Source organism: Filicampus tigris, chromosome 7, assembly GCF_054856515.1.
Source record: "Filicampus tigris isolate MCC_2025a chromosome 7, RoL_Ftig_1.0, whole genome shotgun sequence".
NCBI classification, from domain to species: domain Eukaryota; kingdom Metazoa; phylum Chordata; class Actinopteri; order Syngnathiformes; family Syngnathidae; genus Filicampus; species Filicampus tigris.
In genome coordinates, this window is record NC_141223.1 from 2,166,769 (window position 1) to 2,192,525 (window position 25,757).

The following is a 25,757-nucleotide window of genomic DNA, read 5'->3' on the forward strand; positions in this document are numbered from 1 at the left end:
TACATTGTGGCCTAAAGTCAAGCCGGCATCCGGTTCAAGAGAGAGGCCACTGGTGCAGCAAGGTCGAGTTTTTTCTGGCTGTTGCCGGGGACATTGTGGGCTTGGGCCATGTGTGGAGATTTCCATACTACAAAAATGGCGGCGGTAAGCAAACGTGGCGGTCGGCGTTTCTTCCAAAAGTTGTCCATACACGATCACGACAATATTTGTCACACTCAGGTGCGTTCCTGGTGCCATATTTGGTGTTTATGGTCACATGTGGCGTGCCGCTCTTCCTTTTGGAGACCACCATGGGCCAGCACACCCAAGAGGGGGGCATCACCTGCTGGAGGAAGCTGTGTCCACCGGCTGCAGGTGTGCAACACTCTGTCATGTACAAGTTGGTCGTTCAGAAGTAGTACACGGAGCATGAACGAGTAAGTCAAGTTCAAAAAGAGCCCACTTGTAGCTGTTTGCCTCTTGTAACGACCAATCACGGCCCACCTGTTTTCTGAAGCTGAGCCGTAAGTGGTCGTTAGCAGAGCCTGGAGCAACTGTGATGGCCTCCCCCAGAGATGGACGAAAATGGGTGCATTTTGCTACTTAACTCATGGTCCACAAACAATATATCAATCAGAATGCCGTGCTTAGACTAGTGGGGCCGCTTTAGAACATAGTCTTTTAAAGAACATTTTTGGGTTGACTTCACCTTTAATAAAATCTAGAGATGTAACAATTGATCAAATATCAATATCAACAATTTATCATTTATTTTTCTTAAAACAAGAGAGCCAAAGAGGATGGAATAAAATTTTTTTAAAAAATCAAAGTACAGTTTAACGATTTACAAATAATAAATTATAAATAATACAAACAAATTAAGTATTAAGTAGTCAAATAACTCACTCCCCCCACCCCCACCCGCCCCCTTGGGGATGGCGGCTCTGGGCAGCTGATGAACAACTCAGCTAGTTGCTCATTAAGCAAGTCAGAGTCCGAATTTGGCGTCCTAGTCAAACTGAAGAGTGTCGTACGCGTGGCTACAAAGACGCTTTGGACTCCCGTTGAGCTCGTAGGCCATGTGGGGGAAAAAACACGGGGTGACCCCCAGCCAAGATGCGCTTGAGGAGAGAGGCCACTGGGGCAAGAAGGTCGAGTTTCTTCTGGCTGTTGCCGGCAACGTCGTGGGCCTGGGCAACGTGTGGAGGTTTCCCTACTTGTGCTACAAAAACGGCGGCGGTAAGCAAAACGTGGCGATCGGCAGGCGCCTCTTCGGAAATTTGTCGAGATGGCGACGTCCGGTCTCGTGTGGCACTCAGGCGCGTTCCTGGTGCCGTATGTGGTGTTCGTGGTGACGTGCGGTGTGCCGCTCTTCCTTTTGGAGACCGCCGTGGGCCAGCACACCCAAGAGGGGGGCATCACCTGCTGGAGGAAAATTTGCCCACTGGCTGAAGGTGGGCAACACTCCGTCATGTACGAGGTTGACATTCTAGCACACAAAGGAGCTGCTTCTTTCCAAAAATGAGCCACTTGTAGATTTTTGCATCAGTAAAAGCGGAAATCAACCCAAACATGTTTTTTTTTCCCCAAATATGTTCCCGGCAGGCCCACTAGTTGAAACACGGCATTCTGATGAATATTGCGATTGTGGAATATGAGTTAATCCACCTGTTTTTAGCCATCTCTGGGGGAGGCCATTTTGTCACTTCTGTCGACTGAAAATGACATCACAACTACTCGGGGCTCAGGCAACGACCAATCACAGCTCAGCTTCAGAAAACAAGTCGATTGGTCGTTACCTGAGGCACTGTGATGTCATTTTCAGTCGACAGAAGTCACAAAATGGCCTCCCCCAGAGATGGCTAAAAACAGGTGGATTAACTCATATTCCACAATCGCAATATTCATCAGAATGCCTGGTTTCAACTAGTAGGCTTGCATGGAACATATTCTTGAAAAAAATGTTTGGAGTTTGGGTTGACTTCCACTTGAAGGTGCTTCAATGTTTCATTGAGGTGAAAACGCGTTGAGGAGTGTGAGTGACACATTACCCACTGACTGCAACATAAATGTAAATGTAATGTTAATGTAAACATCAGGCAAACATTAACAGCACAAAACATACTTTCCTAACCGTGGTGGGACAAAATGTTGATTTTGTGATAAATGCTATAGTCATCTGTTATGCTCCAGCACTGAAACGACCGCGTCAAATATCAACATTGTGATCCATTGTTATGGTTCTGTTTGGATACGGTTTTGAGTCTCAAAACACTGATATCGTGACATGACGAAATTCTCCGCTCGGCACATCGGCATGAAACATTGACGTGTGTTCCTGGATTGTAATATTATCAGGCAGTGCAGACTCAGCAGCGTCAAATATGAAATAAATGACGTTGCTGAGGATTTCTTGGAATGTATTGAACTTGAATCATTTGGGCTTTGGAGGGATTTGAAATCTTGCATATGAATCGACCTGACGAAAACTACAGCAAATAGAATCCTAATCCCCCCCCCCAGGAATCATATTGTCATCGTTGAATCCATCCTTGAATCGTATCGTTGCTCATGTATGGAGACACGTATCGAATCGTCTTTTACTCCGCACACCCCTAATAGGCGAGATGGGGGTTTATAATTTTATGTAACATTGATGAAGGATTCTTTGTATTCAAGCACGCTGCTGTCACAAAGTCCGAGACGCATTTCTCGGCACCGAAAAGAATGAGAATCGTCAAGACGTGTGATGTGTGTCAGGTATCGGCTACGGGGGTCATCTGATCCTGCTCTACAGCTGCATGACCTACACTATCGTTCTGGCCTGGACTCTCTTCTACCTGGCGTTCTCCTTCAACTCGCCGCTGCCCTGGAGCACCTGCGACAACGACTGGAACACGGGTGACGGCCCGACCCATTTTTGTCATTTTGCCTTAATCTGAACATCTTTGTCATTCTTCCAGCGGATTGTTTTGAGGTTGTAACAGGGAACCACACCAACCACACCAGAGGAACCTCGGCAGCAACCGAATTCTGGGAGTAAGGAAGATGATCCAGTAAAAACAAAAAAAAAAAAAACAATTCTACGTGACATGTGATTGGTCATTGTTGTTGTTTTTGTGCAGACGCCGAGTGTTGAGTATCTCAGGGGGCATCGAGGAAATTGGCAGCATCAGGTGGGAGGTGCTCCTGTGCCTCCTGGCTATGTGGGTCGTTTGTTACTTCTGCATCTGGAAAGGGGTCAAATCCACCGGAAAGGTCAAGCCCATCAAACTAACTAAAAAAAAAAAAAAACTCATTTAAATACCGCGGCAGTCTCGTGACCCAGACTTCTCGTCCAGGTGGTGTATTTCACTGCCACGTTCCCTTACGTGATGCTCCTCGTCCTTTTGATCCGAGGACTGACTCTTCCGGGAGCCAGACAAGGAGTCGAGTTCTACCTTCTGCCCGAGCCGTCGCGGCTCGCAGACCCTCAAGTAGGACTACGTTGCACTCTAACGGATTGGAGGGCAAACGCATTCAATGGCTGCGGACATTTTTTTTTTTTTTTTTTTCAACAGGTGTGGCTGGAGGCCGGCTCGCAAATCTTCTTCTCGTACAGCGTCGGCGTGGGCACCCTGATAGTACTGGGCAGCTACAATAAACGCAACAACAATTGCTACAAGTATGTCCAACAATTAAAGTAGAAAACACAAGAATGATCATACTCACCACCACCAGCCAGAACATTAGGCACACCTGGACTGGCCGGGGATCCAATTCAAGAGCTGAAGGAACAAATTCTTCCTATACAAAAATAATCATTTGTACGGTACTCTATTTTTGAAAGGTATTAATTTAACACTAGAGCACGTACTGTGTATTATTGTGCTTGTACTTTGCAATGGTGTTGAACAGCACTGCATCATGCTGAGAGCTGTTCCTTATAGTTTTCTAGAATCATAAACACCTTCAAACGGAAGGCAACCCAAAACATTTTTTTTTTCCAGAATGTGTTCCCAGCAGGCTCACGAGTTGAAACAAGGCATTCTGATTAATTTTGCGTTTGTGGAATAAGAAAATGAAAATGACATCACAACTGCTGACAACGACCAATCACGGCTCGGAATTCAGAAAACAGGTCAGCCCTGGTTGGCCGTTGTGAGCAGTTGTGATGTCATTTTCAGTCGACAGAAGTGACAAAATGGCCGCCCCCAGAGATGGCTAAAAAACGAGTGCATTTTGCTGCTTAATTTATATTCCACAAACTCAAAATGAATCAGAATGCCGTGTTTCAATGCCTGCTGGGAACATATTCTTGAAAAAAAGATGTTTGGTTTGACTTCCGCTTTAAAGTAATGATGAAAATACACCACTGCAAAGTTTAAAAACAATTAAATGTCTTTTACAGTGTTAATTAAAAACCGATGCAGTAATTACATTTGCTTTGCGTTTTTATACTATTATCAAATGATAACGATTATAGGTCTCGTTTTTAAATATGCAAATAAAAGTTGCCGTTCACTGAAATCTTTCTGTTTTTCACTTGCTTGATGCCAATTAGCAAACTATAAAACAGGGATTAAATTTAAAAAAAACAAACTGCAACCCAAAATGGAATCAATATGTTAGTGTTGTGGTCCAAATTGGTCTAATTCTTGTTTAGCTTCTTCAATCACAAACGTCGGTCAAACAAATGGTCCCTTTGGACAAACGTACTGAGAGCGCAAACTCGTCGCAGCTGAAGAGCCGAGCTTCCATCTCAATAGTTTGAACGCGAGTTCAGCACAAAAGTGTGTTTTTGCGTCGCAGGGACAGCTTGTGGCTGTGTTTGCTGAACAGCTGTACCAGCGTGGTGGCCGGCTTTGCCGTCTTCTCCGTGCTGGGGTTCATGGCTCACCGGCAAGGCGTTCCTATCGCAGAGGTGGCCGAGTCAGGTAAACCTGAAATCTTCTTACCGACGTACACGCTTGACCCAATGTATCCGACTTTCCTGCAACTGTAACCACAATAACAGTTCTGAGTCTTCAAATGTCACAATTTATGGCCGTTTTCATTTCCCATCACTACGGCAATCGGAATGCGTCATTAAAACAATGTTTTGATCTTTCCAAAATGCCAAAGTGCTTGACGCTCTTAAAGTGACGGGCACCGGACCAACGTCGCTGTAGTTGAGGCGGCTCTTGTTTTGTTGATATCGGTCCCATGAATGTGACGTCATTTTTTTTCCCTATTATTGGCCCGATATTAATCCGTCTGATAGTTATCGTACGTCGTTATTAGAAATTGAACTTTCAAACCCTAACCCTCATTAAAACCCTACTTTGAAAGCTTAACCCTATAGTTTAAAACCCTACTTTGAAACACTAACCCAAGTTTAAAATCCTACTTTGGAACACTAACCCGTTTAAAACCTTATTTGAAAGCCTTGTTTAAAACCCTACTTTGAAACCCTAACCCCAGTTTTAAAACTATTTTGAAAAACTGGCCCTAGTTTAAAACCCTAATGTGAAACCCTAACCCTGATTTGAAACCCTCCATTGAGACCCGAACCCAACTTTGAAACCCTGAAAAAACCCTTTCTGGATGACAGAGTTGATTTTTAAGTCAAGAATTGCAAATGCTGCGTTTTATCATTTTTTTTTGGTTTTGTTTGTTTTTGACCTCGAGAGGGTGACCACACTCGCGCACACACACATCTAACGAATAAACTATTAAAACGTGTATGCTACAAGGCAAGAAAATAAAGCATGTTGTGTCTCTATTGTTTTTTTTTTTTTTAACATTCTTGGCATAAATCACCCAAAACATACAGAGACGTAGAAAGAAAAAAAAAATCCACTGGAAGCGCCCAAAATGCTCCATTTGCAAATGTTTGCTGTTCTACGTGGTCGAGACGACGCAAAGAACAATGCATGATGTCGTCATTGTGTGACATGAAGACAAGATGGCAGCCCTGGTTGTTTTCGAAATGGGCTCACAATTTTGCTTGACTTCCCGTCATCAATCCGTGCGACAACGCAAACCAGCACTCGCGTTCCCATCCGTGGAAAATGAAGCGTCTTCAATGACCCCAACGCTAATGCCTGTTTTTGTACGTTTTTGGGAGGAACCAAGATTCTAACTCGGAACCTCCGATGTGCTAAACACTAAATCCACCTGGACTTTCATCCACTTGCCATCATTTAAACGTACCCAAAGTTGTGCTGCATGCGGATGTCGTTTGGCAGGTCCGGGCTTGGCGTTCATCGCGTACCCTCAGGCGGTGGCCATGATGCCGCTGCCTCGGGTGTGGGCCGTCTGCTTCTTCGTCATGTTCCTCCTGCTGGGCCTGGACACGGAGGTTCGACGTCCATCTTGGGCCTTCTGTTCTCCTCCGCTCGGAAGTGACCTCCCGGCCGCCTCTGCTCTCTCCGCAGTTTGTCAGCATGGAGGTGGTGATGACGTCAGTTGCAGACGTGTTCCCTGCGGCGATGCGGCGGACGGGGCGGCGGGAAGGTTTCCTCCTGCTCTTCGGCCTGACGTGTTTCTTCCTGCAGCTCGTCATGATCACTCAGGTCGCAATGTTGCCTCGCGTTAGCGTGAAAATCTCACTGTGCCGCTGTCAAACAAAAACATTTCAAAGTCAACTCACACATTTTTTTTGTTTTCAAGAATATGTTCTATGCAGGCCCTCTGGTTGAAACAAGGCATTCTGATAAATACTGCGTTTGTGGAATAAGAGTTAATCCAGACGTTTTTAGCCATCTGTGGCGGCGGCCATTTTGTCGCTTCAGGTAACGACCAATCACGGCTGACCTGTTCTCTGAAGCTGAGCCGTGATTGGTCGTTACCTGAGCCCTGAGCGGTGGTGATGTCACTTTCAGTCAACAGAAGTGACAAAATGGCTGCCCCCAGAGATGCCTGAAAACGTCTGGATTAACTCTTATTCCACAAACCCAATATTTATCGGAATGCCGTGTTTCAACTAGTGGGCCTGCTGGGAACATATTCTTGAAAAAAAATGTGTTTGGTTTGTTTTCCGCTTTAAGCAGCAAAATCCACCCGTTTTTATCCATCTCAGGTGGCGGCCATTTTGTCACCTCTGTCGACTGAAAATGACGTCACAACGTCTCAGTTAACGACCAATCACGGCTGACCTGTTTTCTGAAGCCGAGCCGTGATTGGTCGGTGTGAGCAGTTGTGATGTCATATTCAGTCGACAGAAGTGACAAAATGGCCGCCCCCTGAGATGGATAAAAACGGGTAGATTTTGTTGCTTAACTCATATTCCACAAACACAATATTAATCAGAATGCTGTGTTTCAACTAGTGGGCCTGCTGAGAACATATTCTTAAAAAAATATATATGTTTGGGTTGACTTCCACGTTAAAGGCCATAATCGTCTTGGTAGCTTATCACCACGTGATGAAACCTCCCAGATGAGTGACATAAACTGGGAACTCACGTTGAACACTTTATTGCACACACCTGTGCAATTCTAAGAGACACAAAGTGTACAGTCCACGATACAAGTGTACCTAATATTGTGGCCAGTGAGTACAGCTAACATGTCGTCCACAGGGCGGGATGTACATCTTCCAGATTTTCGACTACTACGCTTGCAATGGAGCCTGCGTCCTTTTTCTCTGTGTGTTTGAAAGCTTGGCAGCTGGTTGGATGTTTGGTAGGTTGATTTTATTTTTTACTTCATTATGAGGTCTTTTATGGCTTATTGGTGAAAAGGACTAAAGATTTGTTAAGTTTTTGTCAAGGGCGTAATAATATGGCTACAAGAATTAAAAAAAAAATGCTAATGAAATAAAATAAAAACAAGAGTGCTTTAAAAAAAACGATGAATGAAACCACGTTTTACAGTAATAAAACAAACTATAATTACAGCAAAAAAATATTTTTCGTCTTTGTCAAATCAATTCATATATGAGTTTTTGGGGTTGATTTTGAATGTATTTATTTTGGTATGACTGGATGGTAGAAGCGAGGTCAATTGTGGTCTAAAAAGAACTAATATTAAAACAAAGAAAAATCTCAATTGAAAGGATGCATTTTGGGGGAAAAAAAATCTAATAAAAACTAACAAACACACTCAGAAATGAATTAAAACCATATTTCTAATAATAGGTGTGCCAATCCATATTAACAGAATCCAGTATAATCGAATAGTGAACTACGCTTACCAGCATTTATTAATATAGTAATCAGTAGTAGATATGGAAGTGTATTCATTGCCTGTAGTTTCTATTATACATAATACTATTTCTTGTCATAGAATTAGCGGAAAATTTTAAAGTATCGCAATATCTTGTTGATGAAATTGAGATAAAAGGGGTAGGAATATAAAAGTATACATATACTTTCCTTTTCGAACATGTAATGTATGTCTGTCTTTTTTCTTTTTTTATGCACTTAAATTACACTCCTTTTTTGTTGTTTTTCCTTTTTCTTTTACTTTTTATTTTTTTCTTACATGTTTAAAATAAAGCGGAGGAAAAAAAAAACTGAATTTAAAAACTAAAGTCAAAAACAAAAATGAAAAATAACTACAGTACTATAATGAGAAGTCCAAAACCCTTTTATTATCACCCTGTTAAGCACTACATGACTATCGTTGTTTCTAATATGGGCTTACATACAATGTCTTGTTGTATGCATTTGCACTTCTCCCTGAAGGAGCCGAGCGGCTGTGCGGCATCGTAACGGACATGACAGGCGAGCGTGCCAACCCCTTCTTCAAAGTCTGCTGGCTCTACTTGACCCCACTGGTTTCACTGGTGAGTCAGATTTGTAGGCCTGTTTCTTCAGCTTTTAGGCGTGACACCCTGCAACTAGGTACAAAATGATGGAATTGCCAAGATGTGCGTTCGGTGGTTTCACTTTGAAGAAATAAAGACATGGCATAAAAACTAAAGTCATTTCAAATGGCAACGTTCTGGCTTTAAGAAACGCCAAAAAGAAAATGTTGTAGTCAGCGACAGTTACTTGTTTAGACCAAGCAGAGGGGGAAAGAATGACAGGATCACCCTGTAAATCTGCATTAGCAAAACTGCATTAGCAAAACTAACACCGGCATCAGATTAGATCTGCTCGCGAGACTGCAGTTAAACTGCGGAAGTCAACCCAAACATATTTTTTTCAAGGATATGTTCCCAGCAGGCCCACTAGTTGAAACACAGCATTCTGAATCATTTTGCGTTTGTGGAATATAAGTTAAGCAGCAAAATGCACTCGTTTTTAGCCATCTCTGGGGGCGGCCATTTTGTCTTCTGTCGACATAAAATGAACTCACAACTGCTCACAACGACCAATCGCGGCTGACCCGTTTTCTGAATCTGAGCCGCGATTGGTCGTTGTAAGCAGTTGTGATGTCATTTTCAGTCGACAGAAGACAAAATGGCCGCCCCCGGAAATGGCTAAAAACGTCCGGATTAACTCTTATTCCACAAACGCCGAAATAATCAGAATGCCGCGTTTCAATTTCTGGGCCTGCCGGGAACATATTCTTGAAAAAAAAATATCTTTGGGTTGACTTCTGCTTTGAACAGCGGCGATCACACCTTAGAGAGCTGTTGCACCAAGTCAACTAACGTGAATCATGGCTCCAACACAAGAGGTGACAATTAATAATTCATATAAGTCGACTAAAATACTCTATAGCCACGTTTACACTGTACATGGCGCAAACAGAGCCAATGCGGGGATCAAAGTTTCACTTGGTGTCAATTAAGTATAATCCCCAAGTAGTCTGAACGGGAGCAGAACGGGATTCATTTTCACCAAAAAGCAGGATTTTTTTTTTTTTTTTTTTCTTCTACTATGGTCCGGGACAGGCCGGAATGGGTTTTTTACCTGTGAGTGTGATGGGACGGGAGTGAAAATCCACTCCCATGTCACTTTGTCATTTTTTGTTCCAGGGCACTTTTATATACTCCATAGTTGAGTACCAGCCACTGACATTTAACCACTGGTACGTGTACCCCAACTGGGCTTACGTGTTGGGCTGGATGATGGCCCTCTCCTCCATCCTACTGGTGCCGGGCGTGGCCCTTTACAAGCTCAGCACCGTCACGGGAACCCTCAGTCAGGTGGCCGGAATATGCTTTCTATGAATTACCAAAAAAAAAAAACTGTTTGTAGGATTGTGACATAATTCAGTAACGCTGTCATTTGCATCCATTTGTTAGCGTCTCCGTCTCCTGTGTTGGCCCGAGCCGCCTGACTGCTCGCTGACCCTCAAGAAAGACACGGCGCTGCAACACATCACTGAGGAGGATCCGGAATGATTCTGACACAGACAAAAAAACAAAAAAAAAATGAAGTCATCCACAACGCCCCAAAAGAAGCGGTCATGTACATGAATTCATCCGCTACATGAAAACAACATTGTGTTTCACCTGGCTTCCCAATCTTCCAGGATCCTTTTTTCTTGACTTTTTTTTTTTTCTCTTTTTTTTCTTCTCGTTTTTATTTTGGAATAAAGGTGTCTTCATTTATTGAATTTCTTCTTTTATTACTCATGTCCTTCCCTCCTGAATCTGGAGTGCCAAAGTAAGGATTTATGAAGGGGAAAAATAAAAAATACTTGAAAAATGATTAATTTAAAAAAATTCTTGAAAAAGTCAACAATTGCAGTGCATCAGCTCCCAAAGACGCTGGCCCACCGGGCATCCGCCCGCTATGCCAGACGACCAGTCCAGCCGTGGCTGGAGATTCAAACTTGGTAACCACCCATTCTTGGGCATATGAAGAACTTCAATTCAGGGTGAACTAAGGTAGGCAAAGCCAAGCAAGGCCAACTGATTGACTAAACTCATTTATTCCATCTAATAGTGGGCTCGATCCTAATTGAAGCTGTGCCTCAATTCATTCCCGCAGTCAAAGGTCTTTTACATAATTTTTTTTTGTGGATTTAAACTTTCCTGTGAGGATAAGCGGATTGGATAATGGATGGATGGATGTTCTGGAGATGATTTATTTTTTTTCCCCCTCGAAACTGTTTAACCGCTCGGCCGGTTGCTCATTACGTGATGTGGAAAATGTTCTCTACATATAAAAGTGGCCAGCCGGTGTGGCGTATATGCGCGGCTGGAAGCACAGCCGGATTGACGTTGAGCGTTGAAGGAATGTGGAGCAAAAAAAATCATGGTGGACAAGCAGGCCAAGATGCACTGGAGGAGAGAGGACACTGGGGCAGCAAAGTGGAATTTCTTCTGGCTGTTGCCGGCAACGTCGTGGGCTTGGGCAACGTGTGGCGGTTTCCGTACTTGTGCTACAAAAACGGCGGCGGTAAGCAAAATGTTGCCATCCAAAAAACTTGTACAAATGACAAAAGAGTGTGCGACGTTCAGGCGCCTTCCTGGTGCCGTATCTGGTTTTTGTGGTGACGTGCGGCGTACCCATCTTCCTTTTGGAGTCCGCCGTGGGCCAGCACACCCAAGAGGGGGGCATCACCTGCTGGAGGAAAATCTGCCCGTTGGCTGAAGGTGCGCAACACTCCGTCCGCCTCTCTGAAGCACAAATCATGAAGCTGGACCTACTTGTATGTTTTTATGTTTATATTTTTTTTATATATCTTACAATGCAATATGCATATGCCGGCTCACTGACATGCTGGTATACAGTTGCAATGTTGCAACCTTTTGGAATTACAGCTACCTGGCTTTCTAAATAAATTGGTCTTAAAGAGAGGAAGTCAACGCAAACATTTTTTTTTTCTAGGATATGTTCTATGCAAGCCCACTAGTTGAAACAGGGCTTTCTGATAAATATCGCGTTTGTGGAGTAAGTGTTAATCCACTCGTTTTTAGCCATCTCTGGTGTCGGCCATTTTGTCACGACTGTCGACTGAAAATGACATCAAAACTGCTCGCGACGACCAATCACGGCTCAGATTTAGAAAACAGGTCAGCCGTGGTTGGTCGTTGTGAGCAGTTGTGATGTCATGTTCGGTCGACAGAAGACAAAACGGCCGCCCCCTGAGATGGCTAAAAAAACGAGTGCATTTTGCTGCTTAATTTATATTCCACAAAAGCAAAATGAATCAGAATGCCGTGTTTCAACGAGTGAGCATGCTGGGAACATATTCTCGAAAAAAAAATATGTTTGGGTTGATTCCGCTTTAAAATGTGATCTTCAAGCCAGTAGGAGTCCGCTTAACCTAACACGATGTGAACATCTACGCTAATCCCTCGGCTAATTACTTTTCTAAGAATTACAAGTCCACCAATTTCGAGTCCACAGGAGATTGGAGTTGTTGCTTCAAGTTGCCAGTTTTGCGTTTGCTATCTAACAAGCATTGATGACCAATGTGAACCAGGCCTCGCACAACAAGAGGTCTCGGAATAACTGTACCAGCTAGCTAAAATCAAGAATGAACTTTCATTCATCTGGAAAGGCTCACAAAAGTAGCTCTGAAGGCCTTTCTAGACGTCAGTCCATGGCAAGACAGATTGTTGCCTCTCTCACTCGTCAGCAAGGTGAGAGTGTCACCTAAAGATTGACAGAAATCTCTGGCAAATGCTAACATCTCTGTTGACAAATGGACAATAAGTGATACATTCAACAAGAATGGAAGTCATGCCACCGCTGTCCCCGCAAATGTTACTGCAAGTTTGAAGCGAGCAACGGAGCGCCTGGACGTTCCAAAATATTGTGCGGACGGATGAAACCGAGGTTTACTTGTTTGGATGGAACGCGTCACGTTCATGTTTGGAGAATAAAAAGCGCAGTAAAACTTCATAGCAATTTTGCAGTACACGGGCGACATATTTTGGGACTGCTTTTGTTAGCTCAGGGCCTGGACACGAATGCAAAATGAATGGCAAGAAATTTTGGAGGTGAACTTACGAGCATCTGTCTGCCAACTGAAGCTTAAAGGAAGTTGGGGTGATGCAACGGGAGAATGAGCCAAAGGACAGAAGAAAGAATTTCAATCTTCATCGTTGGCGCAACGGCTTCAAAAGAAGAAAATACGCATTTTTGGAGCGGCCGAGACAGAGAGCTGAGCTCAACTTGATCACGATGCAGCGGCGTGACCTCAAGAGAGGTCAGCCTGACATCAAACACGATGTTGAAAAAACTCAAAAGCAGCGTGGTGTGTGTCAGGTATCGGCTACGGGGGGCAGCTGATCCTGCTCTACAGCTGCATGACCTACATCATTATTTTGTCCTGGGCTCTCTTCTACCTGCTCTTCTCCTTCAACTCGCCACTGCCCTGGAGCACCTGCGACAACGCCTGGAACACAGGTGAGGTCAGCTTTTCTCTTTTGGGACAAGGAAGCCTCTGTTTGCACTTTCTTACATGGGAGAGAAAATCACACTTTGCTACAATGTGAAGTACAAGACCAGTTACTGTCCTCTCAAAATAACTAAATACACAGTATAATGTCCTTTAAAGTTGTACAATCCTGTGTGTGTGTGTGTGTGTGTGTGTGTGTGTGTGTGTGTGTGTGTGTGTGTACCTTTGTCGCTTTTGTCAGTGGATTGTTTCGACGTTATGACAATGAAAAATCACACCAACCACACAAAAGGAACCTCAGCAGCAACCGAATTCTGGGAGTAAGGAAGATGATACACTCCCAAAAAAAAAAAAACAATGTGATTGGTCATTGTTGTTGTTTTTGTGCAGGCGCCGAGTGTTGAGTATCACAGGGGGCATCGAGGAAATTGGCAGCGTCAGGTGGGAGGTGCTCCTGTGCCTCGTGGCTATGTGGGTCGTTTGTTACTTCTGCATCTGGAAAGGGGTCAAATCCACCGGAAAGGTCAAGTCCATCAAACTAACTAAAAAAAAAAAAAAAAAAAGCTCATTTAAATACCGCGGCAGTCTCGTGACCCAGACTTCTCGTCCAGGTGGTGTATTTCACTGCCACGTTCCCTTACGTGATGCTCCTCGTCCTTTTGATCCGAGGACTGACTCTTCCGGGAGCCAGACAAGGAGTGGAGTTCTACCTTCTGCCCGAGCCGTCGCGGCTCGCAGACCCTCAAGTAGGACCGCGTTCCATCCTACATGCGCTGCGATGGAGGGCAAACACACTCGATGACAGCCTTTTTGGAACAGGTGTGGATGGCGGCCGGCTCGCAAATCTTCTTCTCGTACAGCCTTGGTGTGGGCACCCTGACTGTACTGGGCAGCTACAACAAACACAACAACAATTGCTACAAGTAAGCATCACAGTAAAGAGAGAAAACAGTTACTAAACTCTCTCAACTGCTGCAGCATTTTGATACAAATAAAGTCTTTGTAGGTCCATGGAGTCTTCCTTCCCTATTGTGAACGTTCACTTTTCTGGGAAGACGACCACCACACACCTTTCAGTAGTTTGAAGGCATTATTCAGAAAATGCCGCACGTGTTTGTGTGTTGCAGGGACTGCTTTTGGCTGTGCACGTTGAACAGTTGCACCAGTGTGGTCGCTGGTTTTGCTGTCTTCTCGGTGCTGGGCTTCATGGCTTATGAGCAAGGCGTTCCTATTGCTGACGTGGCCGAGTCAGGTAGAGTGACGCATTTTTCGCACTTCGGCATTGGGGAAAAATGCCGTGGTCGCAGACCTATCCTGAAAAAAAAAGACACCGGTTCACGGTTTTGGCGCCGATTCAAGTGTTGCGTTGGCGCCGTCTTGTGGCGTCTTGATGCCAAACAGCTATGTTGAAGTAACATGAGGAGTTTGTGGCATTTATAAGCAAGTGTAAATCTCTTTAGTATGAAAAAGAAGAGGAAAGTTTTAAAAAAAAACGAGTATGGAGCTGCTATTACTTCTTAAAGGAAACTAGTCAGCTCATTTGACATTGTGGTTGAGTTAGCTTGAATCTTGACTGGATTTGTGTTTGGCAATGAGTTCACATGGATGAAGTTTTGCCTTCACAACTGAAAATCCAAACAAATCTGTAGGGGTGGATGTACTAGTTAAACTAGACAGAGGAGGCTTTGCGCCAACATTTCCTGCCTCCTCCTCCTCCTATTTTTTTGCCAACAAGTTTGAGGGGCCTCAGTTAGACATTAGTAGTCATTTGCCAGCATCTTCTGGCATACACAATCAATTACAGACCCTTTTCAAGGGGCGTAAATTACTCTCCAATTTCTGCTTTAAAGGACGACTTTTCAAATCGCTATAGCAAGATTTGAATGTAGCCTGACTTTGCTAATCTCTGCCCACCGCCCCCTCGGGTGTCCGACTAAAGCTGTCCTAGATAGTCACAGAAAACACATACTGTATCTAGCTTCAACCAAAGAGCAGTGCTAGCAATGCAAAACTAGCATTAGCACTGTAAACAAGCAAACTTTGCTAGCTAGCGGTTGCTACATGCTACATTGGTAGCATTAGTCATAATGGAGTTTGACTATAACACTAAGCATCATCAATTTGAAGTTACTTTTTTTTTTGTTGTTGGACCGTACAATCAATCAAAAATCAAAAAGATTCTTCCTGCTGAGCAGAAATGTTGCTAATTCTGCATCACTTCTGAATCCTCTCAGCTGTCTGGGGCTGCTTCGTTTTCTTCTGTTTGCTCGTCTTGCCCACTTGTTAACTGAGGGATGGGGATTCTTTTTTTTATTTTCCATAGGTGGATAGACCAGAAATGTTTATGAAGACCTGTAGGTAATAGGTCCTCAGGGGTGATAGTATCTTAAAAAAAAAAATCAACAACCGCTAACAAGCCCTGTAACTGTACTTTTATGTTTTCCCAGTCATAAAGGCCCCAAAGGGGAACCATAACTATGAAGAAAATGAGTTTAACGCCCAATACAGGTTGACGGTGAACGTGGATGTCGTTTGCCAGGTCCAGGCTTGGCGTTCATCGCGTACCCTCAGGCGGTGGCCATGATGCCGCTGCCTCAAGTGTGGGCCGTCTGCTTCTTCGTCATGGTCATCCTCCTGGGCCTGGACACGCAGGTTGCGACACTGTCTTGGCATTCCTTGTCGGCCGGACGTGACCTGGAGCATGGCTTTGCTCTCTCCTCACAGTTTGTTTGCATGGAGGTGGTGATGACATCCATCACTGACGTTTTTCCTGCAGTGATGCGTCGCGCGGGAAGACGGGAACGTTTCCTCCTGCTCTTCTGCTTCACGTGTTTCTTCTCACAACTCGTCATGATCACCGAGGTCGGAATTATTGGCTCGCACTTGCAATGAATCAGGCTGGGCTGTGGGGGGGGGGGGGAAACAAACAAAAAAAAACATGTTAAAGCGGAAGTCAACCCAGACATATTTTTTTTTTCAAGAATATGTTCTGTGCAGGCCCACGATTAATATGAGAAGCCAAATCCACCCGTTTTAGCCATCTCAGGCGGCGGCCATTTTGCCACTTCTGACATCACAGAGCCTCGGGGCTCAGGTAACGACCAATCACGGCTCACCTGTTATCTAAAACTGAGCCGTGATTGGTCGTTACCTGAGCAGTTGTGATGTCATTTTCAGTCGACAGAATTAACAAAACGGCTGCCCCGATAGGCTAAAAACGGGTGGATTTTGTTGCTTAACTCATATTCCACAAACACAATATTAATCGGAACGCTGTGTTTCAACTAGTGGGCCTGCATAGAACATATTCTTCCAATAAAAATGTGTGGGTTGTCTTCGGCAGAAGCATGTGATGAAATTGTTACCTCCCATGTACAATATCTGGCAAAAGCGAGTAAGCCCATGAAGAAATGACACTTTACGGCAACGTGAAGTTGCAAAAGGTTACAATGCTGAGTGAAATGAATGCATCACTTTGTTGGGCATACCCGCACACGTCTAGAATCGGTTGTACAGGTGTACCTAATATTGTGGCCAGTGAATGCAAATCATTCTCCCTGATGTCGTCCCCAGGGCGGGATGTACATCTTCCAGATTTTCGACTACTACGCGTGCAATGGGGCCTGCATCCTCTTTCTCTGTGTCTTTAAAAGCTTGTCGGTGGGCTGGATATTTGGTAGGTTGATGGCTCGTCTTTGTTTCTTGAGCCTTGTTATGAACGGTCAACTTTGACCGTAGCAACTCCCCCGACGATGAAAGTGAATCGCTACCGAAAACGAATCAAAGTGAACGCCAATCGCACACATTTTTTTTCCAGGCCTGCCAGTGCTTGTCTTTACTAATAACTTGACGACTTCAAGTATGATAGCAGCTCCAATTTGGTCTGATTATGATGCGCTTCTCCACGAAGGAGCAGAGCGGCTGAGCGGCATCATCGCCGACATGACAGGCGAGCGCCCCAACCCTTTCTTCAAAATCTGCTGGCGCTACCTGACCCCCTTGATCTCACTGGTGAGTGGGATTTCTCTTTCTTGAGCTTTTAGCTGGAGTAATTTGCTCTCGATTCGTTTCATACCTGCACCATCTAATGTAGGGTTGGGTACATTTTTCTTCCCAAAGATAACATCCAATTTCGAATACAGGAAACTGAGACAGGTATGGGCGGGGCTACGCGGTGGCCAATGGCGGCTGACGCTTCGGCCGCCCCCACATCCAGGGGGAGATTTTTGAACGTGTTGTTGTGGTACAGATTTCAGATGATGATTTCTGCCTTTTTGCCGTTTCCACACGGTCGTGATATATTGAGGCACTCGGATGCTACAGTACACCAGCATACATTCAGCTTGACCACCAAAACAAGTGTTGACACTAAGGGTAGCGGATCATGATTTTTCGTCACGGTTCGTTCAAGGTCACAAAGACCAACAGTTGTAATGGTCGCCGACAGTTTTTATTGACGTAAGGAAATTTGGAAGAAAAAAAAACACTGAAACCGTTGGCGAACGCCTGGCGAATGTTCGCGACCTTGAACGAACCCTGACAAACATAGACGAGATATCGACACTACCTTCACAAACGTTCGCCCCTATGATTATTTCAATTTATTTAATTAATAAATAAACCCAATGTTGAAATGGTTGTTGTACAAGGAAGATGCCACTAGAGGGCGTTATGCGTCCAAATAAAGAAGGAGAACTGCCGAGAAGAGAAGTATAGCAGTTGCGCTTCCTTGTTTTATCCTCACTCCGTGAACACACGCCAGCAAATACAACACCCAATATTAGGAACAAAATGTTACAGAACTCGATGTTCTTTTTTCGCCACATTGAGGTGATGTTTTGTTTTGTTGTAACAAACAAGTGAGAGGACCCTTTACAGTGAACTGGTTTATTTTGATCACTTTGAGCTGGCCTAGTTGATTTTCACTATCCCACTAATGGCCAGATTTACTACTCAATTGCGTGCTCTCTCCTTCAAACAGATTGCGTTTGATTTGGGCATGCGCAATAGGGCGGAAAGCCTCCCTAAGACCCCATTGCGCCGATTACTTTGTGGAAGCCAGCAAATGCGTAAAAGCCAAGTTTTGTTTGACTTAACTCACCCCCGACTGTGTGGAAATTGAATCCATCAGCCTGTCCTGTAAACCTTGTGACAGCACACCAGAGAAACTTCTGAGGGAGGCCAGCACCAATTGCCACATTTTGCTTAAATGACCCAAACACGTAAGAAAGATTTCCATTTTTTTTTTTTTGTCCAGGGCTCGTTTACATGTTCTCTAGTTGTGTACCAGCCACTGACATTCAACCGCTGGTACGTGTACCCCACTTGGGCCCACGTGATGGGCTGGATGATGGCCCTGTCCTCCATCTTGCTGGTTCCATGCTGGGCACTGTACAAGCTGAGCACCGTCACCGGAACCTTCAGTCAGGTGGGGCGAGTTCACCAATGACCTTGCACTGTGGAAGAACGATTCATGTTCTTTGAGTAAAAAAAAAAAAAAGAAAGAAAACACCATCAACTGTTTGGTAGTATACCTGTTTGATTTTGCCATGTTTCAGTTCAACGGTGTTTGTATTTGTCTGTTAGCGTCTCCATCGCCTGTGCTGGCCCGAGCCTCCGGACTGCTCATTGGCCCTAAAGAGGGAGACAGCGTCGCATCACATCACCGAGGAGGATCTCGAATGATTCAGACGCTGAAAAAAAAAAAAATTTAAGAAAAATACAACAGATGAAGTGAGCCTGAACTCCCCACTAGAAGAAGTTGAGAACATGAAAGTATCCCAATCCAATGTTTCTATCAGGGTGTCCCAAGATTCCCAAATCAACTAAAATGGTGGCTTGTGTCATTCACATACAAAGACAACTGAATCCACTATACATCAGAGACATTTGTTTTCAGTACTTAAGTGGATAGTTGGGGGTTTTTTTTGGGGGGGGGGGCATAACCAAGATACTGTAATTTTCAAACATACAAAAAAACTGACAATGGTTGGTTCACCTTACATTTATTAAAAAGTCGTATGAACAATGCATTGTTGGCAGTGCATAAATAACTAAAAGCATACGTGTGTGTGTGCAAAATAAAAAGGATGCTCAGTGTTGACTCAGACAAGCAATTAGGAGCCCTGCTGAATGGATAAAAAAAGAGGATCATGAAACCACAAACCACACCTGCTGCCTAAAAGGAAACGAAGATTGTTGAACTTGTGTGAGCAGTGTGATGATGTGAGACTGTTTTTAAGGCATTATTTCACGATTTGGATTAAAAGGCATGTAGGCATCAATAGCTGATCATCTCTGTGAGAAGAAACTGCTTTTATAGAGGCTGAAACTGATTAATATTGCGTTTGTGGACTATGAGTTAAGCAGAAAAAGCCCCCCCGATTTCAGCCATCTTAAGGGGCGGCCATTTCGTCACTTCGCTCGACTGAAAATGACATCACAACTGCTCAGGTAACGACCAATCATGGCTCAGCTTCAGAAAACGGGTGAGTTGTGATTGGTCTTTACCTGAGCCCTGAGCAGTTGTGATGTCATTTTCAGTCGACATAAGTGACAAAATGGCCGCCCCCGGAAATGGCTAAAAACGGGTGGATTTTGCTACTTATCTCATATTGCACAAACACAATATTAACCAGAATGCCTTGTTTCAACTAGTGGGCCTGCATAGAACATATTCTGGAAAAAAATGTTTGGGTTGACATTCCCCTGGCCTTTTAAGCACCAATTTGTGCACAAACTGAGCACCGTCTGTCACCGCGCACTAACCAGTGGAACTATCAGGAGGCATGGAGGTGAACTTCTCAGGGGAAGTCTCACTTGACAAGACCTCTCGGCGCGCTTTCGCGCACGCACAGTTCTGCTTCTGTGCCGTCGAGGGACGGCCGCACGGCCCCGAAGCCCGCGCGCCGTCACGTCCGGCTGATTCCCGCTCAGCTGGCGATCGTAAAAGCTGCAGACCGGCGTAGCACTTGGACTCCGCCATGGTTGCGTGCACGCTGCGCCAGCCGTCGCCGCCGGCGGCCGCCTGGCACAGCAGCTCGGTGTGCCGGCGCAGCTCGGCGATCTCCCGCTCGGTGGCGTTGCTCTGGCGCACGAGCTCTTTGGTGCGCAGCGTGATGTCCAGCAGGCCGCACTGCCGCAGGATCTCCACCGTGTTGAGGAAGCGGCGCTGGCGGACGTTTCCGCTTCTCGGAGACGCCTTGCCGGCGAGCGGAGCGCGGGGCGCTGAAGTCGAGGACTCCGGAGTGAGACCGGAGGAGGAGGAAGCGGGCCGCTCCAAGGCGGAGCCTGCGGGATGCAAACTCGCGGCTATGGCTCGGAAATCTCCCTTGTGTTCCGTGCACACCCTCTTGCTCAAATTGTGCGCCTCGCCGCTCAACAGCGATTTATCGGGGGGCTTTTTGCTGGGGTGCGGCGCGATGCGGGGGTAGGAGTTGAGAATGGGGAAGTAGGCGCTAACTCTCTTCCCTGCGCTGTTGCTCTTCTGAGAGGAGGACTTGTGAAGCTGAAGGGCGCCGGGCCGCTGGAAAAGGAGCACGTGGGCGTCGCCGGAACCGGTGGCTTCGCCGCCACCGGTTGCCCACAGAACTGGCCCGCTTTTGGGGGTGCTTTCTGGCTGGGGGGGATTGACAAGACAAGGATAGGAATCAGGAGGGACGGCAGTAAAGAAGTGGAAAAGTTCACAAACGAACGCGCTTGTTCATGGGCAAGTACACAAAGGCGACAAATATGGCCTGGTTACTGCAGCCAATACGGAACGCTGGCTTGTGTTGTGTCTCTCACGCAGCGGGAAAGTAAGTCATTGGATTGCGCAAGGATGGATGATAGGAAAATGTCAAGGCATATATCTTTGTATTGATGACCATATTTCTCAGACTATATAGTCACACTTTATTTCATCAGTATACACAGGAGCGACTTGTGTACATTAAAATTGTAGCTCAAAATCACAGTTCCCTCGTCGCGTTGTCTTTCTTTTGGCGGGCTGGCAAATACTTTGGCCAAGCGGCGTAAATGCACCAAAAGTATTTGCCAACTGCCAAAAGAAAGTAGAAGAAAAGGAAAAAGAAGAAAGGGAGAAAGAGGAGGAGGAGGAGGAGGAGAAGGATCAGAAAAAGAAAATAAGCAGTAGAATTAGAAATCAGAGGAACAAAAAGAAGGAGGAGAAGAAGTCAGAGTTTTTCTGTTCTTGGTCTAATTTTTTTATCAAATTTCCCTCCCAAAATGCGATTTATATTCAGGAGCGACTTACGGTGCAAGAACAGCGTCAATTCCCGTTTTGAGATGCGATGTGTCTTTACCTGCTTGAGTGCGACGTTGTTGAGGATGTAGATCGGCTGGATTGCTTGGCCTCTTGGCGACCGTTTCGGGTTGCCCGCATTTCCTTTGCCGCGCTCTCGGCTTTGCACATCGGCGCCCTCTCGCGTCTGACGTCTGCTGCTCCGCTCATCCGCCTGCTGCCGGTCGGAGCCGTTGTCTAGAATGGAGGCATTGCGAGGGACGCCGCTTTGTGAGAGACCTTTAGGTCAGTGCTCCCCGAGCACAAAGTGGCAACTGAAAGCGGGCGTCGCGCCAAATGTTTCCGTTCAACTCACCGGAGTAGCCAGAGTCCTTTTCCCAGCTGCAGCGGGAGCCGCGCTCGCTGCAGTCGTCAGAGTCCTCGCTCCCTCTCATGGCCCTCAGAGTCGAGCTGTTGCTCTTGTCTTTGGCGTTCTTGCTGCTTTCGCGATGACAGCTGCACCCGGCCAGGCCGAGCTTCTCTTTTACCATCCTGGCTTATGAAGACAAAAAACAACAACAACATCTGAACTATTCATCATCCATCCATCCATTTTCTACAGCATGTTTCCTCAATTAAAGCAACCCAAACATATTTCTTTCAAGAATTATGTTCTATGTAAGCCCACTAGTCTAACCACGGAATTCTGATAAATATTACGTTTGTGGAGTAAGAGTTAATCCACTCGTTTTTATCTATTTCAGGGGGCGGCCATTTTGTCACTTCTGTCGACTGAAAATGACATCACAGTTTCTCGGGGGCTCAGGTTACGACCAATCACGGCTGAGCTGTTTTATGAAGCTGAGCCGTGATTGGTCCTTAGCTGAGCCCTGAGCAGTTGTGATGTCATTTTCAGTCGACAGAAGTGACAAAATGGCCGCCCCCTGAAATAGATAAAAATGAGCGGAATAACTCAAATTGGATTAAAGTGCGCCTGCTGAGAACATATTGAAAAAAATATATATATATTTCCACTTCAAGGTCACGGCTGAGCTGACTTTGGGTATCATGTCTATTCAGTGTGTTGCTGATAATAAACTCCTGCCGTTATAGCCCCCGCCTTTCACCCCTCAACAACCTGGAACACAACCTGTCATGGTGTTTTCGCCTTTCCACTACAATAGAAATGACACCGTGGATACATTCTTCAACAGTGGAATCAACTGACGAATGCCTGCGTCAAACTCCTCCAAGTCAACAATCTTGGCCAGAGGTTGTGATGTGGTGAAAGGCATGACAAAGACAAAAGTACGATAACGGTTTGACGAAGGAAGCGGTTTGACCGAGGATTGGGACCAAATGTCATTTCCGCATTACGTCCTCCTTGGCGTGGGTAAATATAGCGCTGGAGCGTGTCCACGATGGCTTTGGGCTCAACAATTGCCACTTCCATTCACACATTAGTACAATTTAGATTGACCAAGTAGCCTAACATGCATTTTTTTTTTTTTTTTGGACTGCGGGAAGAAGTTACGGGGTAAAAAGCACAGAAAGCGTACGCAGATTTGAACTTGTGAGTGCTCGACCCCCCAAAAGGTCACCCTGCTGACAAAAACACATCACGCGCATGTCCGCTTACTGACAGGACGGCGGCAAAAAAAGGTCACTTGCACCAGTTGGAAGCCTTCAACTTGGAACGTTCGCTTCTGTTCACCGCTCTGGACGTGTGCTTTGTGCGAAAGAACAGCTCGGGAGAGCAGCCAGGTCGTATGCTGACACCTTCACACTAAAGCGGAGGACGTGCGATGTGAGCGACGACAACCTGTCCTCAGTCATGTTGCCTTCTGTTCAACCTTGTGGACGTTGCGCAATGTCATACGTGCACCAGTCACAACATTACATAAGTCATGGAACAAAACTGCTGCCCTTATAAGAGTCATTTCCAACAATCAATCTTGAGACTGACAGTGTCAAAGAAGTCATTCATTTAAAGTTATTTTTTTATGTATCTATATTTATAGGCCGTATACAACTTCTTACATGATGTATGTAAACTAAAAAAGACCTGCAGTCAGATGCTAATGATGCACAGCCATAACATTCCACAAAGCAGTGTGACTTTCACACATTTATATGAAATCATCCTAAACATTTAAAAAAAAAAAAAAACATATATATATATGTATGGTGGGATCCCACACCCAATACTCGTGGTTCAGCAACCGCAGATTTACCTATCCACAGAATTTGTTCCCACTATTTATTTTTGCGGGGAGGCAACCTCTGTTTTGCATGGAAAACACATTGGTTTTCTAAAAAAATATATAACCCCCCCAGCCCACCACCGCCACCATTGCATTTCATGGGCGTCAATTAGTTAGTGAAAAACCACACTGCAAAGTCAGCTCCGCATAAAAATTGAACAAAGCTGCCATTTTTGGGGTTTCCTGAAAAGTGGCTATTTTTGGAGGATATGTTAAAAATAAATTAACTGTTTAGATACATGTTTTCACAAAAAGCTCTTTTCCAAGAAGCATTTTTCCCACATATTTGTTAAGAAAAAACATATTTCTGTAGAAATTGGTTCAAGCTAGTTGTTGAAAAAATACAGAACTTGTTTGGTATCAGGAGAAATACACAAAGTGGTTAAAAATTTAAAAAGGCAACACTTATTTTGAATAATGTAATTTACGTGTTGTTTTTTAAAAATAAATATTACATGTTAAATCGGATTATGGCGACAAAAACATATTTTAAGCACATCGCCCAGGTCCGAACACTGCATCTCCAAGCACGTGTGATCTCATCTTCACCCCTTCTTTGGAAATTACAGGAAGTACGTGAAGGCAGCACACCGCCCTCCCCTTCCTATTATGTAATACCCAACTTCACAGCCGCCTCTCCTTAACAAACATTTTCTATTGTTTCGCACGCACAAAAAAACAAAAACAAAAAAATCACCCTAGACAGGAATTGTAATGGTCGACGCGCACAATTGTGTGCTGCTAACAGACGGGTAACCGTGAGTGAAATAAGACAAACGCCGGCTTGAACAAAAATAGTTGCGCCCTATGATAATATCGTGTATTTGGAGGCTGTGTGTGTTTGTGTGTGTGCAGTGTCTTTACCTAGTGTTCACAAATTTACCTCCAGATGTTAACCAGTTATTCCCAACACTAACAGCCGCTTCTCCCCATCGGCTCGATTATACGACGCCGAGCAACGCCGCTTTTCTCACTCAGAGCCATGTTGGAAGTATCTGTCGGTGTTTCAGAAAAGAAATACTTAATTTCAACTCATCTCTAAAGGCTGTCGGGTACTGAAAAGTGAAACGGGTTGTGATATGTCCGACGGACAAAATGGCTTGAACGCAGCTGCAGCACACACGGTTTATTTCAAAATAAAACTAAATAAAATTTAAAAAAAAACCCACCATATTACGCCAAAAGCTAAATGCGTAACCTTTACAAACATAGCAAAATACCGTCATGCTAAGACACTCTTAACGTTACACTTACCCTGACGTTATTGCATCAATGGTAATTCGAACACCACTGTTTTGAAATTCCGATCGGTACACTGTCGTAAACTTGATGCCATACAACCCGACGCGACCACGAACTGTTAAAAAGTGTAACAAAACTAATAAACGTGTTTTTCGCTTGGACTCCGCATGTCACACAATTTAGTTGCTGATCAGCTTGGCATTGGAACGAATGTAATGTTTGCTGCGTAACCCGACCTGAACCCACACGGAGCCAGCCTACAACTCAAGAACCAATCAGAGCTTGGCTCACGCAAAATTGTCGGAAGTGAAAGGTCTTACAATCATTTCAAAAAAACAAAAACAAAACGACCTTGGTTACGGCGTCATGTTTTTCAAAATATGCTGTAATTGTTACGTGACAATTTGTGTCGGCGTATGTTGGTGCTAAAATCAAAGTTAATAAAAAGTATTTAAAACAAACAAAAAAAAAAAGGTTGGTGATAAAAACTTAGAAATTCGGGTAACTTCGCTAGTGTGGAAACTGAACTCTGTCGTAAAAACAATGGCCCTTGTAATCCTAGCAAACGTATGTCGTTTGGGCAGCGGTAAGTTTTAAAAGGTAACCGTGCATTGAAAATTGAAAAGAAAACTAAGGCTCCGCCGTGTATGTTGTGCATATGCTAAAGCTGTCCAATGCATGCTGCGGGTTGGCTTGCAATGAGCGTCAGTGTAAACAGGCCCAGTGTACACCGACGGAGAGGTCATTTTAGGACAGCTGCTGCCCCCACACGTCATTGCATTCAATATTGCACAATAGCTCCTGAACATGCTATGCCGTGAGGAATATTTGTTTACT

At 44.8% G+C, this 25,757-nt stretch overlaps 3 protein-coding genes across 13 annotated transcripts; 2 read left to right on the forward strand and 1 right to left on the reverse strand.

The window, feature by feature from the left end:
- The first annotated feature begins 11 nt into the window (after positions 1–11).
- LOC147144369 (sodium- and chloride-dependent GABA transporter 2-like) lies at positions 12–10,503 on the forward strand. Of its 2 annotated transcripts, XM_086036513.1 has the most exons (15): positions 12–144; positions 220–1,218; positions 1,299–1,433; positions 2,740–2,880; positions 2,943–3,018; positions 3,105–3,237; positions 3,321–3,455; positions 3,540–3,643; positions 4,771–4,895; positions 6,189–6,301; positions 6,378–6,515; positions 7,523–7,625; positions 8,630–8,730; positions 9,871–10,041; positions 10,141–10,503. In XM_086036513.1, exons 2-15 carry the CDS (start codon positions 1,059–1,061, stop codon positions 10,237–10,239), a joined length of 1,734 nt encoding a protein of 577 aa, XP_085892639.1. In that variant the 5' UTR covers positions 12–144; positions 220–1,058; the 3' UTR covers positions 10,240–10,503. The 2 variants fall into 2 exon arrangements, with proteins under 2 accessions (XP_085892639.1, XP_085892640.1); XM_086036514.1 differs by lacking the exon at positions 1,299–1,433 and having other exon boundaries at positions 18–144; positions 220–354.
- Positions 10,504–11,076: 573 nt separating this feature from the next.
- On the forward strand, positions 11,077–19,066 carry LOC147144370 (sodium- and chloride-dependent GABA transporter 2-like). Its single transcript, XM_086036528.1, has 14 exons — positions 11,077–11,242; positions 11,305–11,439; positions 13,061–13,201; positions 13,435–13,513; positions 13,584–13,716; positions 13,805–13,939; positions 14,013–14,116; positions 14,321–14,445; positions 15,733–15,845; positions 15,918–16,055; positions 16,767–16,869; positions 17,104–17,204; positions 18,451–18,621; positions 18,780–19,066. The coding sequence occupies exons 1-14, from the start codon at positions 11,080–11,082 to the stop codon at positions 18,876–18,878; spliced, it is 1,740 nt and encodes a 579-aa protein (XP_085892654.1). The 5' UTR covers positions 11,077–11,079; the 3' UTR covers positions 18,879–19,066.
- Positions 19,067–19,182: 116 nt separating this feature from the next.
- LOC147144371 (CLOCK-interacting pacemaker) lies at positions 19,183–25,569 on the reverse strand. 10 transcript variants are annotated; one of them, XM_086036531.1, is made up of 5 exons: positions 24,933–25,569; positions 24,543–24,673; positions 21,791–21,966; positions 21,448–21,672; positions 19,183–20,807 (listed from the first exon to the last, which is right to left on the reverse strand). In XM_086036531.1, exons 3-5 carry the CDS (start codon positions 21,963–21,965, stop codon positions 19,957–19,959), a joined length of 1,251 nt encoding a protein of 416 aa, XP_085892657.1. In that variant the 5' UTR covers position 21,966; positions 24,543–24,673; positions 24,933–25,569; the 3' UTR covers positions 19,183–19,956. The 10 variants fall into 10 exon arrangements, with proteins under 10 accessions (XP_085892657.1, XP_085892658.1, XP_085892656.1 ...); XM_086036532.1 differs by having other exon boundaries at positions 24,562–24,673; positions 24,933–25,568; XM_086036530.1 differs by having other exon boundaries at positions 21,791–21,970; positions 24,562–24,673; positions 24,933–25,568.
- Positions 25,570–25,757: the final 188 nt, after the last annotated feature.

Bases quoted from the DNA above. Each gene is read 5' to 3' on its own strand.
- LOC147144369 (XM_086036513.1), top strand. From the start codon at position 1,059: ATGTGGGGGAAAAAACACGGGGTGACCCCCAGCCAAGATGCGCTTGAG. The intron at 6,302-6,377 runs GTTCGACGTCCA...CTCTCTCCGCAG, and splicing joins TGCTGGGCCTGGACACGGAG to TTTGTCAGCATGGAGGTGGT. The intron at 10,042-10,140 runs GTGGCCGGAATA...TCCATTTGTTAG, and splicing joins TCACGGGAACCCTCAGTCAG to CGTCTCCGTCTCCTGTGTTG.
- LOC147144370 (XM_086036528.1), top strand. From the start codon at position 11,080: ATGTGGAGCAAAAAAAATCATGGTGGACAAGCAGGCCAAGATGCACTG. The intron at 11,440-13,060 runs GTGCGCAACACT...GGTGTGTGTCAG, and splicing joins AATCTGCCCGTTGGCTGAAG to GTATCGGCTACGGGGGGCAG. The intron at 17,205-18,450 runs GTGAGTGGGATT...TTTTTTGTCCAG, and splicing joins TGACCCCCTTGATCTCACTG to GGCTCGTTTACATGTTCTCT.
- LOC147144371 (XM_086036538.1), bottom strand. From the start codon at position 21,965: ATGGTAAAAGAGAAGCTCGGCCTGGCCGGGTGCAGCTGTCATCGCGAA. The intron at 21,673-21,790 runs GTGAGTTGAACG...CCTCCATTCTAG, and splicing joins AAAGGACTCTGGCTACTCCG to ACAACGGCTCCGACCGGCAG. The intron at 20,808-21,447 runs GTAAGTCGCTCC...CCCCCCAGCCAG, and splicing joins ATTGACGCTGTTCTTGCACC to AAAGCACCCCCAAAAGCGGG.